The sequence below is a fragment of the Scyliorhinus torazame genome, chromosome 15 (assembly GCF_047496885.1).
Source record: "Scyliorhinus torazame isolate Kashiwa2021f chromosome 15, sScyTor2.1, whole genome shotgun sequence".
NCBI classification, from domain to species: Eukaryota; Metazoa; Chordata; class Chondrichthyes; order Carcharhiniformes; family Scyliorhinidae; genus Scyliorhinus; species Scyliorhinus torazame.
In genome coordinates this window covers 72,185,400-72,206,788 of record NC_092721.1, presented here as the reverse complement: position 1 = coordinate 72,206,788, position 21,389 = coordinate 72,185,400, and the positions used below count along the sequence as shown (strand labels likewise).

Sequence of the window (21,389 nt, the reverse complement as noted above, 5' to 3'; positions counted from 1 at the left end):
TAGGGGAGTACGCGAACAAAATTAGCGCAGTAGGCGGATTTTGGTTCAACCCGACCACGCTTAGTACGGACAAGCAGGTTAAGGCAGTTCTGCAAAAGAACAGGGCAGCATTCGCGACCCACAAGCATGACTGTGGACGGATGACTGGCTCCGTACAAATAACAGGACACGGCCCTAGACCCCAAAAACAGTATGGTTTTCCCCAAGAGGCAGAGGGAGAAATCTCCACGGTAATAGAAAGCTTATTAGAGCAGGGCGTACTTAGATCAGTAGCCTCCATTAATAATGCCCCGATTTGGCCAGTAGCCCAATAGATCATGGCGACTGACCATCGATTACCGGGAACTCAACAAAGTCACCCCCACAGCAGCCCCCACAGTAGCAACAAGTCCCGAGACCATGCTCAAGCAGGGACTTAATTCACGATTCTTTACGGTTTTGGATGTCAGTAATGGATTCTGGTCCATTCCATTGGCAAAGGCGTGCCAGTACAAATTTGCCTTCACCTTTAAAGCACAGCAGTACATGTGGACATGCCTGCCACAAGGATTCCACAACTCCCCCTCCATTTTCCACCGACAGCTGGTAAATCGCTTAGCCAAATTCTCTCGCCCCGAATGTCTCGTTCAGTACGTAGACGACCTACTACTGCAGACAGACACCAAGGAAGAGCACATTGAGCTTCTGTCCGAACTCCTGGAACTATTACACTCGATCGGTTGTAAAGTCAACCCCAAAAAGGCCCAGATTTTGGAAGATAAAGTGATATATTTGGGAACAATTATCACACATGGTAAACGCAAGATTTGCATAAAAGGATTGATTCGATTGCTAAATTGTCCCTTCCCCAGATCGTTTCAGCCCTCCGGTCGTTTTTAGGACTGGTTGGCTTCTGCCGAAACCACATTGACGGTTGCCAGCAAGGCAGCACCCCTCTCAGACCTCGTAAAGAAAGAAGCCCCCTGGGAATGGCTCTCGCAGCATACGGCTGCTGTGGACTCTTTAAAACAGGCAGTCATAGCAGCCCCCGCACTACAAGTTCCAGACCGGCTTTCCCCTTACGCCATAGAGGTAGCAACCACAGACCGCACCCTTTCGGCCGTGCTCCTCCAGGAACGGCACGACCAGTTAAGGCCCGTAGCTTACGCCTCCAGAATTTTAGAAGCTGTGGAGCAGGGAGTTTCAGCCTGTGAGAGGCACCTGCTCGCAGTATTCTGGGTAGTACAGTATTTTTCATACATTACCGGACTGAATCCCATCACAATTCTCACCGAACACACCCCCACCCAACTTTTACTGGATGGACGACTCAAGGACGGTACAGTAAGCCAGATTAGAGCAGCCAGATGAACCCTTCTCTTGCAGGGACGGGACATCACTGTGAAAAGGACAAAAACGCACACCTATTTAGCCGACAACTTACAGTACACCGGAACCCCCCATGAATGTGAAATTATCTCTCCACACAACACAGGCCCCTTTATCGCTAAGACACCCCCCAGAAAGATAGGTAGTTCAACCCAGAGCTCCCAGCACACGGACACGTGTGAGCCCATAAAGATCTATGTGGATGGATCTTCCACAGTCTTGGATGGGAAGCACATAACAGGTTGCGGTATCTATGTCGAGGACACGCAGGGACGCACCCTTGAGGAGATATCGTTAAAACGTCCAGGCCACTTAGGCACGCAGGCAGAACTCGCATATTTAGTGGAATACCCAGATTCCTTCCCCAGCCCAGCAGACATATACTCAGATAGTCTCTATGTCTAAAACAGCCTCACGGAATATCTGCCCCTGTGGAAAGCAAGGGGATTTGTTTCCGCAGACGGAAAACCCCTCTCCTCAGCTCCATTGCTCAGTCACATTTTAGAGCAAGCCCAGAATAGGACTTTTGGGATAATCAAAGTCCACAGTCACCATCGTTGTTCCTCCCCCCCTGGAAACGTGAAAGCCGACGCACTGGCTAAAGCAGGTTCCAGGCATGGATACCTTTGGACATACCCCGAAAGCGCACCAGTGAGTGCAGTTCAGGTCTCACAGACAAAGATCGAGGATCTAGTGGAGGCCCAGAAGCAGGACAGCAATCTCAGGGAGATTGTAAAAGGAAAATATCCAGCTCCCTATGAGAGGTTCAAAAATGCACTGACCACACATGACGGTGTGGTGTTAAAAGACACCCTTTATGTGGTTCCTGAACAGGACAGGAATCAACTGATTTCTTTGTTCCATGACGGTCATGGACATCAGGGAATCAATCCCACTACAGCCCATCTCAAGCAGCTTTGTTGGTGGACGAATTTAAAGGAAGATGTAAACCATTACATCGAGAATAGTCTTATCTGTGCCCAGAATAATCCGGACAGATGTGCCAAAAAGGCTCAACTCAGCCACACCCGACCCGTAAATGGCCCCTGGACTAACCTCCAGATTGACGTTATGGGACCATTGCCCCCTTGCAGGAATGGCTATAAATATGTACTTGTGGTAATTGACACATTTACGAAATGGGTGGAAGCATTCCCAGCCCGCACAAACACTGCAAAAACCACAGCCAAGATTTTGACCCATCTTTACAAGATGGAGGACTCCCCCGCAGCATTGAATCAGACCAAGGTTCCCAATTTACGGGACGTGTCATGCAGAACGTCCTCACAATATTTGGCATCACCCAAAAATTCCACATAGCATACCACCCACAGTCAAGTGGTATCGTGGAGCGCATGAATCAGACCCTAAAATCCACCCTCAGAAAAATGGTCCAGCAAAACAACACCACTTGGGACTCAGTCCTCCCTTTTGCGCTGATGTTTTTGAGTAACACAATTTCTACTTCCACAGGTTACACCCCACACACCCGCATGACCGGACGACCCATGAAAGGCACAGAATATTTATTAGGTTTGGACTTGACCAGCCCCAAAGTGACGGTCCTCACACACGAGAAAGCAGTAGAGCAGTTAGTGGAGAATGTTAAAACGGCTCAGCTAGCAGCCGCAGTAAAATTGGGCACCAGAAAGAAACAGAGCAAGGCTTGTTTCGACAAGACAGTGCATGCGACTGAGTACAGTATAGGACAGCAAGTGATGCTCTCTGTATATAAACCCAGCACATTCCTGTCACCAAAATACTCAGGTCCGTACTCCACTGCGAATAAAGTAAGCCCTTCCGTGTATAAAATTAAGTACCCCAACGGTAAAACTGCGTGGTTCCATATAAACCAGCTGAAGGCATATAGAACACAGTCGAACCACACACACCACGACATGCTCGACGCAGCAAACCACACCCCGCCCACAGCCAATGTAACCCTACCTCCCCCAACACGTCCAGCCCAGCCACGGACTCGACCTCGACTCCACCCCCTAAATATACACTCCGCCCCGGAACGCCCACAGACTGCAGCAGCAGAAACAGCGACTGTGACTCGGACGACAGCCACAGCACGTCTCCCTACTATCCCCATGCAACAGGCCCCACACCCAGCGATTCAGACTACGATCCGCGTGATCCCTTCATGATCACTTTCCTGAACAAACCCCACCACCGAACTACACAGACGACCCCGACTTTCTCCCCACAGCTAGACACCAATTATTGGCACCGAAACAACTCATTCCGACTCATCCGCAATGACGAGAGCGACCCCACCTCACACCATGCAGTCCTTTCAGCCCTAATCCACTCCAGAGTTTGGCACCCGGGAGAGGATGACGTCCTTGGGTCGGACTCCCAAACCGAGAACCCCTTTGCGACCCTGTTCGTAACCGAGAACTGAGGTGTCCAGATGATGTTTAAAAGGAACCGCTTGGGAGAAGTGGTGTCCCTTCTGATGGAACCTGCAGAATGTTTTATGTTGTTTGTAAGTTTGTTAAATGTATGTCCGACAGGAGAATCTTTTTTTCACTGCCCCCACTTATTCAGCCGAAACCTCTGAGAACTTGTCCGCACGCCTTTTCAGCAGAAACCTCCGAGGACTTGTCTGCAGAGACTGGTTAAGGAACCAGACACCCATTCGTAACCGCCCTTCTGGTTCGAAGGTAGAACCACTACGGCAGCCCCACCACAATGACTACATTTCTTGCCCATTCTTGTCGGTTGCTCAGGCAGTGGAGAAACGGCTTGGGACCCGCCCTGCCTGGGAACCCCCCTCTGGTCAACTACGCTCGGGTAGGAGAGACACGGCATTGGTAGCCGTCCTACCCGGGGACTCCATCCAACTCTTACACGTTGCGGCCCATACGCACCTCATTTTGGAAAGTTTAGTTCAAAAAGTTTTGTTTTGTTTAGGTAACCTTTAGGTTGCCAACCACATGCTATTTACATCCTGAAACATTTGGATGGTAAATTGCAGTCTGCGAGACGGCTCGCACTGATTCATTATTTGGAATTGTGTCTTGTCCTAAAATCCGATTTTTGAAGAAAAAAATGAGGGAGTCACACATTATAAAGGGACATACCTCTTCATTCACCTGAGGAAGGAGCAGCGCTCCGAAAGCTAGTGACATCGAAACAAACCTGTTGGACTTTAACCTGGTGTTGTAAGACTTCGTACTGTGCTCACCCCAGTCCAACGCCGGCATCTCCACATCATTATAAAGGGAGTAATTGGCACTACAGGACAGACACACTATCGTACGAGATATTAAACAAAGATAGTTACAGACACTATGCTTGTTTCCACAGAACTCCAGAAGCTCCAGGACCGGAGGAGAGAAGAAAGAAAAGGAAAGAGAAGAGCCACAAGGACTTCCTTCAAATGGATCAGCATCATCTTTATGGACATTTGGTTGCACGTGAACGCGAACCCCATGACTTCAAGCCCCCCAGCCGTTAATGTTTCACTTCCCCGCAGTACCCAGAGCCCATTCACCAGCGACACCACATCATCTTGTTGTACCAGGTTTATAACCTGGTACTCTCTGTCCTATGTAATAGAAACCTTACTGCTATTAGCGATACTCTGCTGCGTAGTGGAGACTATGCGTCTACAGAAATGGAGAAGGAGAGCCTACCGCGCTCAAACCCCGGTATATAGGATCAGATCTCCTATTTTCGGATACGACCAGACCCCCGCGATCCATAATAAAGAGCATTCACTTTCGTTTATTGTAAATAAAGAAATGTAAAGAACTGCTCATGAGCAAATTGTACGATCCTGAGCTTGACTGCCAAGCCAGGAAGACTGATGTATAAACTGCTATGGTTTTGTTTGTATGGTTGAGGAAGTTAGGATAAAGAAATGTTTAAGTGAGTGTAGTGTATTAAGAATAGCTAGAGGTCCCCAGTTTATTGTTTTGTAATGCATGTCCCTGTTTGACATAGCGCCCTTAGAATTGTCAGTTAAATTTTTTTTGCATGGCTATGGTCAGTGCGGAGGCCATGAAGAAAGTGCCCCGCCCAGGTCAGGGAATGGAAAGCAACATAGTTATGTGATCCTTTACGCTTCGCGTTAGGATCACAAGGAGGGAATGTAGCCACTTAAAGTGGCCAACTCCCAATTCAAAATAGCGAACGGCAAAGGCTGATGGGAAAGTCAGCCAACAGGACAAAAACGAGCAGCTGCAGGTTGACAGTGTATTTACCTCTGGAAAGGCCAGCCAAGATCAATACCAGCAACCATCAGCATAACAAAACACCAGCCATCTACATACTAATGAGCAATCCCCGGGAACAATAAGCAACATTTAGACAAAGCAAAACCAGACTATTCGGCGCCAGCGGAAGCCTACACAAGAGGTGAACGACCACCTCCAGACCGCCCATTGATCAGGGAACCACTCCAGCATTGGAGAAAATCGAACCAAGTGATTGGGACAAAGTCCAATCACTTGGAACCAGGTACAGGGTCCGCCACGAAAGGTGGGAAGCCCCTGGGGACTATAAGAATTGAGCCCCAAGTTCAAGGCGCTCTCTCTTCCATCGCTTGCAGCTCTCTTCACTCGCTCTTCACTCTTCAACAGCCGCTCAAAACTGTAAGTCTTACTTCAACGCTCGCTACGAGATAAGCGCTCCTAGCTACCAATCTGTACCAACTTCGAATCCCACAGGCTCAGAACCCGAACAAAAGGCCATCCGTTTCCCTGACGGTGGGCCAGTTCCAAGTTAAGTATTGGCCTGTTAGCTGCAGAGGTAGCCAAGACATGTAGTAATTACTGTGTATAATAAATGTGCTTTGATTTAATCTTACGAAGCGGTGTATTGGATTATTGATAATTACTCGGACTTGAACCATGTGGCGGTATCATAAAGATACCTGGCGACTCAAGAGCAAAGGTGATAAAACAGAGCAATTAAACGAAGGCAAAGTTAGCAACACCACCACCCCCAACTAATGTTAGATGTTATCCAGTTCTTGATAGTGCATGATGAATAATGCCCATGAATTGTAGAACCCCTCCATCCTTCCCCTCAGTTCAAACATAACCTTCTCAAGAGTCAAGAATTCCAACAAGTCCCCCCGCCACGCCAGGGCACAGGGTGGAGAGGCTGCCCTCCATCCCATCAGGATCCTCCTTCGGGCGATCAACGAGGCGAAGGCTACAACATCTGCCTCCGCACCAGTTTGCAATGCTGGCTGGTCCGACACCCCGAATATGGCCACCCGGGAGCCTGGGTCCAGTTTCACGTGCACCACTTTAGAAATTACCCTAAAAATCTCCTTCCGGTAATTCTCTAGCATCCCACTTCCCTGGCTCAAATCTGTTGTTCCCTCGAATCGGCATTTCCCTTGACCCTGCCCCCAACCCGAAGTGTTGGCGAAACTGCCTCCAAATTCTCAATGAAGCTATTATTACCGGACTCCCTGAGTACTTCTCCAGGGCTATCAGGAGGGCGCTGTTGCTAGTGCTTTCAATCCCGACCCCCTGCACAAACTCTTCTCCATTCTGACCCACTGGGAATCAACCCCTCTGGCCCAGCTCCGCACCTTCTCCACATTCACCGCCCAGTAGTAATACATCAAGTTCGGAAGACCCAAACCTCCTGCCTGCCTTCCCCTCTGTAGTAGCACCTTTCTAACTCTGGCCACCTTTCCCCCCCATATGGACGACGTAATCCTTCCCTCAATCTCTCTGAAAAAAGCCTTTGGCAGGAACATCGGCAGGCATTGAAAAATAAACAGAATTCGCAGCAACATGTTCATTTTAACCACCTGTACCCGACCTACCAGTGACAAAGGGAGACTGTCCCACCTTGCCAGATCAGCTTTCACTCTCCCCACCAAACTAGAAATGTTGTACCTGTGGAGCCCACCCAACACCCGGGGAACCTGCACCCCCAGGTGCCTAAAGTGAGTCCCTGCCCTACAGAATGGCAGCCCCCCCCCCCACCCCTGGCTGAGACACCACAAAATACTCACTCGTCGAGATTTAGTTTGTATCCCGAGAAAGACCCAAACACTCGAAGCAGCTCCAATATTCTCCCTATTGACACACACAGTTCCGACATGTATAACAGCAAGTCATCGGCATACAAGGACACCCTATGCTCTATTCCCCCCCACGCTATTCCTTTGTTTACCCCCAAACTTCTTAGTGCAATGGCCAACGGCTCAATCGTGAGTGCAAACAGCAGGGGGGACATTCCTGCCTGATCCCACGGTGGAGAGAAAAGTATCTCGAGCTGATGTTGTTTGTGTCCTTATCCAATCCCAAACTGCTCCAGAACTGCCATCAAGTACCCCCATTCTACCCGGTCGAAAGCCTTTTCAGCGTCCAATGCCACAACCACCTGTGTTTCCTTCCCCTCTGCCGGTGCCATAACGACGTTCCCCTCTGCCGGTGCCATAACGACGCTCAATACCCTTCTAATGTTTGAAAAGAGCTGCCTCCCTTTCACGAACCCCACCTGATCTTCACCCATCACTTTCGGGAGGCACTCCTCTAGCCTACCCGCCAGTACCTTCGCCAATACTTTTGCGTCCACAAAGTGGTGTGGGCCTATACGACCCATATTGCGTTGGATCCTTATATTTTTTTAGCAACAGGGAAATCGATGCCTGCCCCAATGTTTGTGGCAACACCCCCTTCCCTATCGCCTCTTCAAACATCCCCACCATCAGGGGTGCCAGCTTATCCTTGAATTTTTTATAATATTCCACCGGAAACCCATCCGTCCCTGCCACCTTCCCAGACTGCAGCCTCTTATAAAATTCCTCAAAAACCTTGTTAATCAGATCCGGAGCCACCACCAACATCCCTGCCCTATCCCTCTAATATCTCCTCTTTATCAATAATAGCACATCCAGAGGTGCTTCACGAGCTATTATACAATAAAATCACGCCGATTCATCCAAAGATACATATGAGCAGATGGTTAAAAGCATGATCACCAGGCTGAGAAAAGGATGGGTGGGGCAGGTTTTCCACTCAGGGCTGGATGTGAAGAACAGGGAGGTCCCAATTATGGCGAGCAAGCGGGTGGCATCTGAGGCGGCGGGTATTGTGGCGGATAAAGGGGGTCGATGTGATGTTGAGTGGCAGGTTGCAGGGGGCCCGGCTGGTGCTAGTGAATGTGTATGCTCCGAACTGGGACACTGCAGGGTTCATGAAGCGGATGTTGAGTAGGGTTCCAGATCTGGAGTCATGTAGTTTGGTAATGGGGGGGTACTTTAACACGGTCCCGGACCCGGCACTGGATCGGTCTAGGTCGAGACCGGGTAAGAGGCCAGCAGCGGCCAAGGTCCTGAGGGGGTTGATGGACCAGATGGGGGGAGTGGATCTGTGGAGATTTGCCAGGTCAAGGGCGAAGGAGTTTTCCTTCTTCTCCCATGTGCACAAGGCGTACTCACAGATTTATTTTTTCATGGTAAGTAGGGCGCTAATCCCGAGAGTGGAGGGGGTGGAGTATTCGGCCATTGCGATCTCAGACCATGCCCCGCACTGGGTGGAGTTGGGGGAGGAGAGAGGCCAACGCCCTCTGTGGAGAATGGACATGGGACAACTGGCAGACGAGGAGGTCAGTGGGCGGGTTCAGAGGTGTATCCAAAGCTATGTGGAGACAAATGATAATGGGGAGGTTTCGGTGAGTGTGGTCTGGGAGGTGCTAAAGGCAGTTGTCAGAGGGGAGCGAATTTCAGTCAGGGCCCACAGAGAGAAGAGGGATAGGATGGAGAGGGAGAGATTGGTGGGGGAGATACTTCAGGTGGACAGGAGGTATGCGGAATCCCCCGAGGAGGGGTTCTTGAAGGAGCGCCGGAGCCTGCAGGCGGCGTTTGACTTGCTTACCACGGGGAAGGCTGAGGCTCAATTGAGGAAGGTACAGGGAGCAGGTGTACAGGTGTATCGGGAAAGGCAAGTAGGATGCTGGCGGGTCAGCTGCGGAAGAGAGAGGCGGCCAGGAAGATTGGGGGGTAACACGATGCTGAGCTCGGCTAGGATTTACGAAGTCTTCAAAGACTTTTATGGCAAATTGTAAGAGTCAGAACCCCCCTACTAAGGTTTCCACAGGTGGAGGGGTGAGTAGAGGAATTGGGGGCCCCGATTGAGATGGAGGAACTGGTTAAGGGGTTAGGGGGTATGCAGGCGGGCAAGGCCCCGGGACCGAATGGGTATCCCGTAGAGTTTTATAGGAAATACTCGGAGCTGCTGGGTCCACTGTTGTGGAGGGCTTTCGATGAGGCTAAGGAAAAGGGAACCCTTCCCCCGACGATGTCGCAGGCTCTGATCTCGCTTATTCTCAAGCGAGATAAGGACCCGTTGCAATGTGGCTCCTATAGGCCGATTTCACTTCTTAATGTGGGTGCCAAGGTTTTGTCCACTAGGATTGAGGACTGTGTCCCGGGAATGATCAATGAGGATCAGATGGGGTTTGTGAAGGGCAGGCAGTTGAATACGAATGTGCGGAGGCTCCTGAATGTGATCATGATGCCCTTGGAAGGGGGGGGGGGGGGGATGTAGAAGTGGTAGTGGCAATGGATTCTGGAGGCTTTTCGGGGTATACGCTGAATGTTGGAAAAAGCGAGCTTTTTGTGATACATGCGAGGGGCCAGGAAAAGAGACTGGGAGAGCTACCGCTTAAGAGGGTGGAGAGGAGCTTTCGCTACTTGGGCATTCAGATAACTAAGAGGTGGGGGGTCCTGCACAAGCTCAATTTAGCACAGCTGGTGGATCAGATGGAGGAGGACTTTAAGAGGTGGGACATGCTGCCGCTTTCCCTGGCGGGCAGGATGGAGTCTGTAAAGATGACGGTCCTCCCCAGGTTCTTGTTAGTCTTCCAGTGCCTTCCCATTCTCATCCCCAAGTCCTTTTTCAAGCAGGTAAATAGGATTATTACGGGATTTGTGTGGGCAAACAGGATCCCACGCATTAAGAGACTGTTCTTGGAGCGCAGTCGGGGTGGGGGGGGGGTTTGCACTGCCGAACTTGTGCAGCTATTACTGGGCAGCGAATATATCCATGATTCGGAAATGGGTAATGGAGGGAGAGGGAAGGCGTGGAGGTGGCGTCCTGTAATGGTACTAACTTGGGGGCACTGATAACTGCACCGTTGCCGCTTCCGCCGACGTGGTATACCACGAGCCCGGTGGTGGCAACGACATTGAGGATCTGGGGGCAGTGGAAACGGCACAGGGGGGAGGCAGGGGCTTCAGTCTGGGCCCCAATACGGAACAATCACAAGTTTGTTCCTGGTAGAATAGACGGGGGGTTTCTAAGTTGGCACAGGGCGGGTATCAAAAGGATGGGGGACTTGTTCATTGATGGGACTTTTGCTAGTCTGAGGGCGCTGGAGGAGAAATTTGGGCTACCCCCGGGGAATACCTTTAGGTACATGCAGGTTCGGGCGTTCGTGAAAAAGCAGGTGGGGGAATTCCCACTGCTGTCTGCCCGGAGGATACAGGGTAGGGTGGTCTCGGGTGTGTGGGTAGGGGATGGCAAGATATCGGAAATATATCAGGAGGTGCAGGAGGCGGAGGAGGCCTCGGTGGAGAAGCTGAAGGGCAAGTGGGAGGAGGAGCTGGGTGAGGGCCTGTGGGCTGGCGCCCTGTGCAGGGTCAATTCCCCCTCATCTTGCGCCAGGCTTAGCCTGATTCAGTTTAAGGTGGTGCACCAGGCGCATATGACAGTGGAGAGAATGAGTAAGTTCTTTAGGGTGAAGGACAGGTGTGAGAGTTGCTCAGGGAGCCCAGCAAACCACATCCATATGTTCTGGGCATGCCCGGCACTTACAGGATTTTGGAAAGGCTTTGCAAAGGCTATGTCCAAGGTCTTGGATACTCGGGTAAAACCTAGCTGGGGGATAGCGATATTTGGGGTGTCAGACTATCCGGGAGTGCAGGACTCTTAAGAGGCCAGAGTTCTGGCCTTTGCTCCTTGGTAGCCCGGAGAAGGCTCTTGTTAATGTGGAGGGACACAAAACCCCCAAGCGTAGAGGCTTGGGTCAGTGACATGGCGGAATTTCTCAGGTTGGAGAGGATAAAGTTTGCATTGCGAGGGTCCTTGCAGGGGTTCTCCAGGCGGTAGCAACCGTTCCTTGACTTTCTCGTGGAACGTTAGGTGGAGGTCGGCAGCAGCAGCAAACCAGGGGGGGGGGGGGGGTGGGGGGTTGGGCGGTGGATGGTTTTCATTTGTAAAGGGCAGATACCCCACCTTTTTCGATGTTTTTCTTTTTTTTGTGGTTCGTAAAAATTATTGAAAATTTTTGAATAAAAACAATTTTTTTTTAAAAAAGCATGATCAAAGAGTTAGGTTTTAAGTGGAAAGTGACGTAGAGGCACAGAGAGATTTAAGGAGAGAAAACCAGAATGTAGGGCCTAGATAACCATGTTTCAACAGCACATTCCAACACTCCATCAGGCACAACCACCATGACATCCAAGTTCTGTTCCAATCACACTCCACCATCCTCAGTTGGAAAGATGTCCCTTCACTGCTCCTGGAACAAAATCCAGAAACTCCTTTCTGTGGCTGTACCGCCAACTGTAATGTTTACGGTCTGTGGCTGCACCTACACAACACGGGACTGACTATACCACCTTCTCGAAGACAATTAGTGATGGGAATAACTGCTGGCCTTGTCAGCAACAATCTCACAACCATGAATTTTGGGGACGAATAAACCGGGTTAAGTACATCAAACATTTGTTTGATGCATGTTTGCGAGTTTATATGTGAAATATATATTTTGCTCCAATTAATCCCCGCCCTGTAACCACGCTGCACCCGAGCTCAGTCTCGCCCTTCATGTTCAAGGCCCAGGCGAAGTGGTTGTCGCCAGTCAACTTTCGCTGCATTGGAAACTAACGGGCCAACGCGCTTAAACCGGGGAGGGAGGGGGGTGCGCGTGGTGGTAAAAAGCTTTCACTCACCTCCACCGCTTTCTCCGGACACTCCGCTATGAGCTGCTCTGTAAAGATTCTGTCAAAACAAAAAAAATCAACAAATGGGGAAGGGGGCAGTTATGAGCAGCACTCACTGGTAGGCCCGCACTTATAACGCCGCCGCTACACTCACCGCTCCGCCGCCATCTCGCCCGCTCCTCTCGGCGCCGCCGATTTGAAGAAACTTCTGGAAGAAGAAGGAGCCGGGAGCGCCCGCCGCCGCCAACGAGTCACCGCCGGGGCACAAGAGACAACCGCCGCGCGTGCGCAGTGAGAGAGAAGAGCCGGCAGAGCGGCGGCCATCTGCGTAAAGATCAGTTCGATGCCGGAGGAGAGAGAGAGTTCCTCAGCGCAGCAAGTGGGGATTAATCATTGTTTACCTTTAAAAGAGATGCTGAATTAGGTGGCCGGGATGGCGTCGATATATTGGCGAGAGTGAGGTGTTAGTATAGGATTTCTGTTTTTTTTTAAATCCGGACCAAAACCCGGGGTGGGAGGGGCGATGTTTAATGATGTCCATTTGAACGGCTGTTGGTCGGCGCCCTCTGAGCAGTTTTACTTCAGTGTTTAGGGAGCGCCTTTGACTTCAGCTAAATTTTATGTCATCATTGGATACAGGAATAGTGCCAGAGGACTGGAGGATAGCAAATGTGGTCTCTTTGTTCAAAAAGGGGAGCAGAGACAACCCCGGCAACTATATACAACGTGAGCCTCAGGTCTGTAGTGGGTAAAGTCTTGGAGGGGATTATAAGAGACAAGATTTATAATCATCTAGATAGGAATAATATGATATGGGATAGTCAGCATGGCTTTGTGAAGGGTAGGCTATGCCTCACAAACCTTATCGAGTTCTTTGAGAAGGTGACTGAACAGGTAGACGAGGGTAGAGCAGTTGATGTGGTGGATATGGATTTCAGCAAAGCGTTTGATAAGGTTCCCCACGGTAGGCTATTGCAGAAAATACGGAGGCTGGGGATTGAGGGTGATTTAGAGATGTGGATCAGAAATTGGCTAGCTGAAAGAAGACAGAGGGTGGTGGTTGATGGGAAATGTTCAGAATGGAGTTCTGTCACAAGTGGAGTACCACAAGGATCTGTTCTGGGGCCGTTGCTGTTTGTCATTTTTATCAATTACCTAGAGGAAGGCGCAGAAGGGTGGGTGAGTAAATTTGCAGACGATACTAAAGTCGGTGGTGTTGTCGATAGTGTGGAAGGAAGTAGCAGGTTACAGAGGGATATAGATAAGCTGCAGTGCTGGGCTGAGAGGTGGCAAATGGAGTTTAATGTAGAGAAGTGTGAGGTGATTCACTTTGGAAGGAAAAACAGGAATGTGGAATATTTGGCTAATGGAAAAGTTCTTGAAAGTGTGGATGAGCAGAGGGATCTAGGTGTCCATGTACATAGATCCCTGAAAGTTGCCACCCAGGTTGATAGGGTGGTGAAGAAGGCCTATGGAGTGTTGGCCTTTATTGGTAGAGGGATTGAGTTCCGGAGTCAGGAGGTCATGTTGCAGCTGTACAGAACTCTGGTACGGCCGCATTTGGAGTATTGCGTACAGTTCTGGTCACCGCGTTATAGGAAGGACGTGGAGGCTTTGGAACGGGTGCAGAGGAGATTTACCAGGATGTTGCCTGGTATGGAGGGAAAATCTTATGAGGAAAGGCTGATGGACTTGAGGTTGTTTTCGTTAGAGAGAAGAAGGTTAAGAGGAGACTTAATAGAGGCATACAAAATGATCAGAGGGTTAGATAGGGTGGACAGTGAGAGCCTTCTCCTGCGGATGGAAATGGCTAGCACGAGGGGACATAGCCTTAAACTGAGGGGTAATAGATATAGGACAGAGGTCAGGGGTAGGTTCTTTACGCAAAGAGTAGTGAGGCCGTGGAATGCCCTACCTGCTACAGTAGTGAACTCGCCAACATTGAGGGCATTTAAAAGTTTATTGGATAAACATATGGATGATAATGGTATAGTGTAGGTTAGATGGCTTTTGTTATGTGCAACATCGTGGGCCGAAGGGCCTGTACTGCGCTGTATTGTTCTATGTTCTATGAGGCAAACCAGCAGATTTCAATTACGAGAAAGGCAGATTTAAAAACAATAGTTGCTTGCATTTATTTTGCGCCTTGAACGTAGCCCCAAGAACATGAAAGTAATTCCTCGCTTAGCATCGTATTTGCGTTCCTGAAAAGTGCAACACTCTAAATGAAGCAAAAATTTACCAATTACAACCAAGGTTCTGTAGGATCTTTCCCGTCATCAACAAAACTGAAACAAGGACACTCCGTATGTTCAAATCCTATACATTGCGAAATTGCTATATTTGTAAATTAATTCATTTTTAAAAAAAATATTTTTATTGAAAATGTTTTCATTCTAACAAAACAACATTAATATAATATAAAACAGAAGTATCGGGTTACAATATAAAAACACAATCAACAACACATCCAGTCCTATGCCCCCAATTGTCAACTAAAACCCCCTTAACAATTGATGGTGACTAACTCTTTAAAAAAGGAAATGAATTGTTGCCATCTTATGTGAAACCCTTCTACCTACGCACTAATAGTGTACTTGACCTTCTCCAAATGTGGGAGCTTCATGAGGTCACCCAACCAGATTGAGGTACTGGGCAGAGTAGGAGACCTCCACCCAAGCAGAAAGCACCTCAAGGCTATTAATGAGGCAAAGGCAAGGACTGCAGCACCAGCGAGTCTGGCATCCTGAAAATAGCCACCAACGGACAAGGCTCCAGTTCAACATTAACAATCTAGAAGGAAATCCAAACGCTTAATAATTCAGGACATGACCAGAATATATGGGTATGGTTAGCTGGCCCCCAAGAACAGCGTGCTCACTTCTCGTCTACCCCCCCAAAAATTACTCATCCTCGCTTTGGTCAGATGAGTGCACCACCTTGAACTGGATCAAACTAAGGGTGGAAGTGTTGACTGAAGTGGGTTGGTGCAGACTCGATGGGCCGAATGGCCTCCTGCACTGTATGTATGTTCTATGTAAAGCCAAGTGCAGGAGGACATGGAATTGACCTGATGAAGAGCCTCGCAGCACATCTCATCCAAAATAGCACCTAATTCACCTTCACCTCATTCAATGGAGCCGACTCTACGTATAGGATCTGGCCATAAATATCCGAAATAATCCCCCTCCCCACCAGGCCCGGCCAAAGATAAAATTCTCTCCAACAGGGAGGACGGTTGTGCCAAGGGAAAAGAAAAGGCCTTCCATTAAAAAACTCACAAATCTGGTAATTGAGTCATAGAGTTTTACAGCACCGAAAGAAGCCCTTTGGCCCATTGCGTTCACACCGACCATCACATGCCAACTGTTCTAATCCCATTTTCCAGCTCAAGTAGGTTTGGCATTGGACACTACCTTGAGGAACTCCTCCAGTGATGTCCCAGGACTGTGATGACTGACTTCCAACAGCCACAACCATCTTCCTTTGTAATAGGTATGACTCCAACCAGTGGAGAGTTTTCTCTTGATTCCCATTGATTCCAGTTTTACTGGGGCACCTTGATATTAGACTCGGTCAAATGCTGCCTTGATTCCAAGGGCAGTCACTCTCACCTCGCCTCTGGCATTCAGCTCTTTTGTCCTTGTTTGAACTAAGGCAATAATGAAGTCAGAAAATGCGTGACCCTGGTGGAGTTAAACTCAGCGCCACTGAGCAAGTTATTGCTGAGTAAGTGCGATTTGAAAGCACTGTTGATGACCCCTTCCATCATTTTGCTGATGATTGAGAATAGATGATAGGGTGGTAATTTGCCTGGTTGAATTTGTCCTGCTTTTTGTGTGTAAGACATATCTGGGCAATTGTGCTAACCACAATGCTACCGTGCTGCCTTATGGGATCACTTAGCTCTGTCTACACTTGCTGCTTATGTTATTTGGCATACAAATAGTCCTGTGTTGTTTCACCAGGTTCACACCTCATTTTTCGGTATGCCTGGGATCCCAGGCCCAAAACACTCATTCCAGGTTAAGCAGCGTTTCACTTGCATCTCTTCCAATTTGGTCTACTGCATTCGCTGTCCCAATGTGGTCTCCTCTATATCGGAGAGGCCAAACGCAATCGGAGAGGGTGATCGCTTTGCTGAGCATCTTCAGTCTGTGCGCATTCAGGACCCTGACCTTCTTGTTGCTTGCCATTTTAACAAAAGACCCTGCTCCCATGCCCACATGTCTGTTCTTGGCCTGCTGCATTGTTCCAGTGAAGCGCAACGCAAACTGGAGGAACAACATATCTTCCGGTTAGGCACACTACAGCCTTCCGGCCTGAACATCGAATTCAACAACTTAAGATGATCAGCTCTACCACACCGCGACCCATTTGTTTTCATTTTACTTTGACTATCTTTTACCATTTCTTTCTTTCTTAATGTATATTTAATTTATCCCCCCCTCCCCCCAATCTTATCCACCTTTCCTTCACCTTTCTCCTCTTTGGTTCCCCCTTCCCTCCCCCTCCCCCCACATCTCCAGTTCATCCTCTGATGTTAGTCTCCCTGCTGTTTGACCTTTCACATCTTTTGTCCTCTCTGAGTGCCATTAGCACTCTTTCCTCTTGATTTCTGTGGCTATTAGCACCCGGTTTCTCTGGGTTTCTGTGGCTATGACTTATCTTTCATTCTCACTCCACAGTATGAATATTTCCCACTTTCTCTGTTAGCTTTGACAAAGAGTCATCGGACTCGAAACGTTAGCTCTTTTCTCTCCCTACAGATGCTGCCAGACTTGCTGAGATTTTCCAGCATTTTCTCTTTCAGTTCAGATTCCAGCATCCGCAGTAATTTGCTTTTATACATTCTGTGCCCTTGCCACTGTCAGTGCTTCCTCCAAGTGGTGCTCAACATGGAGGTGGACTGATTCGTCAGCTGGCGGTGGACGGTATGTGGTAATCAGCAGGAGGTTTCTTTCTCCATGTTTGACCTGAAGCAATGGACTTTATTGTATCCAGAGTCAATGTTGAGGACTCCCAGAGCAACTCCCTGCCGATTGTATTCCACCGTGGCTCCATCTCTGCTGGAGATGCCAGGGATGGCAATATGGGTATCTGGGACGTTATCTAGAAGGTATGATTCCATGAGTATGACTATGTCAGGCTGTTGCTTAACTAATCTGTGAGGCAGCTCTCCTGAGTCACCAGATATCAGTAAGGAGGACTTTGCAGGCTCGACAGGGCCGGGTTTGCCATTCTCGTTTCCAGTGTCGATGTCGATTCCGGGTGGTCCGTCCGGTTTATTCCCTTTTAGACTTTGTAGCAGTTGAATACAACTGAGTGGCTTGCTAGGCTATTTCAGAGGGCATTTAAGAGTCAACCACATTGCTGTGGATCTGGAGTCACATGTGAGACCAGGTGAGGACTGCAGATTTCCATTCCTGAATGACATTAGTGAACCAGCTAGGTGTTATAAGACAATTGACAATGGTTTTAGGGTCATCATTAGACTTTTAACTCCAGATATTTATTGGATTCAATTTTCACCATCTGTCATGGTGGGATTCAAACTCCAGTCCCCAGAGTATTACCCTGGGTCTTTGGATCACCAGTCCTGTGACAATACCACTGCACCATCGCCTTTCCCTCCGTGTGTGGCTCTCAAGAACAAGTCAACTGTTCCCACTTCTAGCCTTTACCCATATGATTGCAATTTTCTTTTTCCTCGGGTGCTTATCCAATTTATTGTCCCGATTGTATTCCACCACACACTCGGGCATTGCATTCCAGATCCTAACCACTCACTATCTAAAGCATGTTTTCTCTTCTGTCATCATTCTTTTGTAAATCATCTTAATTGGTGTTCTCTGGTTACCACTCTGGCAATTCTCTCTCTCTGCTCTGTTTGGCATGTCATTATTTTAAACCCTTCTATCAAATCTCTCACTCATCTCTAAAGAGAATGACTCCTGCTTTTCCAAACTATCCACATAATTAAAGTCTTTCATCCCTTGTACATTCTTATAAATCTTTTCCACAATATCTCATGATTTCACCTCCCTCTTAAAGTGTAGTGCTAAGAATTGGACACAGTGCAGATGAGGCCGAACCAGAGTTCGATGAAGGTCTTTCATAATGTTCTTGCTTTTGTACTCTACACCTCTATTAATAAAGCTCAGTGTCACACTGTTTTAGCCTGCCCTGCCACCTTCAATTATTGTGCACATATACGCCAGGTCTCTCTCTACTTGCATCCCTTTTAGAATTGTATCTTTTTGTTCTATCTACCAAAATGTACCACCTGTAACTTCTCTGAATTGGCATTAAATTTCATCTGCCACATGTCAGTCATTCATCGAGCCTGTCTGTCTTCTTGAAGTTGCGGTAAAATGGCCAACGGCCTGAATCTAAGGCCCGATACAGAATTGGACACTTTAAATTAAAGCCACAGTCAGACCACTGACGGGTCTGATGGGAAATCAAACAGCCAAACTTGAATACACTGGATAGAGACAGATAGCCGGGAGAAGTCTGGGCTTGTCCTGTAATCTAGCATCTAGATCACCTTATATGGGGTACGGTTACGTGCATTGAGTGCAGACAACGCACCTAAGGATGGACCTCTGGGGTGGAGTTCCTGGTGTCCTGCAGAGTTGCAGTCATCAACTCCATTGAGTGTAGCAACCCACGCCCAATGACCTCATTGGCTGAGAGCCAGAGAAGCTTTTGGAAGGGCGTGAAGAGGCATTGGAGAAGACTCCACGGTCGACCAGAGGAGAGAAGGAAGCAACATGCGAGATCAACCTTCGCAGTCTAAGGCCCTGGGATGACCAAGACTCAGAGAATTGGACCCGCAGCTTGATCCAGTTCACCAGCATGGGTAGTAGTAAGAAGCTTCGGCATATAGTTGGGATAATTTGAGGGCTAAACTGTTTTAGGTTAAACATCACCGTTTCAATATCGACAGAGTCTAAAGTAGAAATGCAGCCTTGGAAAGTAAAGGCAATAGTGAAGGTGGCACAGTTGCATCACATGTGGCATCCCATCAGTGAAGGGGAGCCACGGGTTAATAACTAATGATAGTGGTCAAATGGATTTCACTCATTGACCACAACCATTAATAGAGAAGTGGCATCCTTTACTTTAATAATTTAATTCACTACTTACCACCCTCCAGATGGCTTCAGATGTGCAATGGAAAGGTTGCTCACTTATGTGTTCGGGTCTCGGGGTTAAGGCTGCATCAGGAAAAATGCAATCAAGGCACCCAAAGCTGTGCAGCCCTGTATCTCCCCTGACCATGCCATTCCTTGACATCTCAGCAATGCCCTAAAATGACAAGTCCTGCATTCACACTTACGTTCTGACCCCATGACTCACTAGGGTTTGGTCAGCGGTGACCAACTATGCGAACACTATGCAAACGTCAAATCCACTGAGGAACAGCAGTGATGTGAGACAAGACCTGAGCCTTTCAATGTCATCTAATGATGCAAATGCTGTCATAAATGAAATGTAGACCAGCCTACGGCTCTCATCCTAAAGTGCATGTCTTGGGTTCTGACACTAACAATGAGGAGACCCAAATGCTGCTAGAGTATCAAATGCTGCTAGAGTATCATTACTGATGAGCTGTCATCAACTATTGCTGTCTCTTGAGGAATAAAATTTCAAAACATTCCCATCATGCACTACTAATAAAGATTTCAACGGGGATTTTCACAGTAACTTCATTGCATTGTTAATGTAAGCCTACTTATGACACTAATAAAGATTATTATTATTAGCACATTCGTGAACCAGAGGTGACCTTTTTCCACTTTCCATTATGCCATGGTGCAGCTCCGACATTCACAGCAGAGGTTGGAGGCAGCCTCCCCACTGCTACATCCGGATGCCTGTGATGACTTTGGTGGGTATCCTCTAGTGGCTCGAAGCCTGGAGATCCCCAGCCTGTTAAGGGTCTCCTGCTCAGCAGTAGAAATGCACTTGGTGGCATGCGCTATCGGAGTGGATACAGGCACAGGCAGAGGGGACTCTGAGCAGCTATGCACGCTTGGAGAGTCCTGTATGGACTCCCACGGTGTTTCTGGTTGACGCTCCTGCTCCCTGTGAATGCTAGAGGGTCAAAGCCTGACCCTTGCAAGAAATGGGGCACCTGTAGGGTGGTCAAGGTACCTTGTCCCCATGACGCCTTCATCCTGATCATGCCCCCAGAGTATGTGGCCATGGAGTGCAGGGCCGAGCACAAATCCAGCGAGGTTGCAGTGAGAGGCCAATCTCCCCTCCCCCACAGGAATTATCTCTGTCCTCCCTACCGCAGCTACAGCTTGCTCAAATTCTGTGAGGGCAATGATATCTGCCATCCTTCCCCAGTTCTGGGTCTGCTCTCTCTTTGCCAGCATGCCCTGTATGAAGACAAAAGAAAGGCATGTGATTGGAGAGAATGGAGCAGAGGTTGGTTGAAATGCATGTCCCGTGTGTGTGGTGAGCCCTTCACGGAAGGGACAGAGGATGGAGTGTGAGCCACATGATGGATTTGATGACGGTGATGTGAAAGTGTCCATGAGAGAATGTTGATATGCATCCTCCACTAATGTATCCATAAAGACAGTAGCCATTTGAGTACATGATGCCATGATCAGAGTTTGATAGTGGAGGGATCTGAGAGAGGACTTATCCTGGCAGAGCGGATGTGATCATCTGCTTCCAGCACTGCGTGGCACCTCTGGTGAATTCTTGGGTATGGCCTCCCAGACCAGAGAGGTGGCATCGGGGTACTTCTTGGAGCCATCCCTGGGATAGAGGACATGACTCTATGCCTGGACTCCTGTGATCAAGGCCTAAAGAGCCTGATGGCTGAATCAGGGTGCAGATTTCTTCTTGAGGTAAGTAGCCTTTTGCTTCTGGGTTCCAGACATCCTGCATGGTCTGATGAAGACAGGTGGGCTGGAGAGATTGAGAGGTTTGTGTTGCATTGGTTTTTAAATATGGCACTGGAATCTCAAAACCGACCAGCTGATGATGGGCAGATGAATCAGCTCTGGACCCGCCAAATGATTCGAAGAGATACTCGCTCATACATAATTAATGAGCTTACAACTGT

At 48.6% G+C, this 21,389-nt stretch overlaps 1 protein-coding gene across 7 annotated transcripts in view; it reads right to left on the bottom strand.

Annotated features, from left to right (window-relative positions):
* The window catches only part of sugt1 (SGT1 homolog, MIS12 kinetochore complex assembly cochaperone), a 227,496-nt gene extending 214,901 nt beyond the window's left edge, over positions 1-12,595 (bottom strand). For 2 of the 7 annotated variants that reach the window (XM_072476298.1, XM_072476299.1), the window contains exons 1-3: positions 12,453-12,589; positions 12,308-12,356; positions 1,245-1,378 (exon numbers count right to left, since the gene is read on the bottom strand). In XM_072476298.1, coding sequence (XP_072332399.1) covers positions 1,245-1,376 — 132 coding nt within the window. In that variant the 5' untranslated portion in view covers positions 1,377-1,378; positions 12,308-12,356; positions 12,453-12,589. Of the gene's footprint in view, positions 1-1,244; positions 1,379-12,307; positions 12,357-12,452 lie in introns of those variants that run through there. The other 5 variants (XM_072476300.1, XM_072476303.1, XM_072476302.1 and 2 more) reach the window with 5 other exon arrangements.
* Between the last annotated feature and the right edge of the window lie 8,794 nt (positions 12,596-21,389).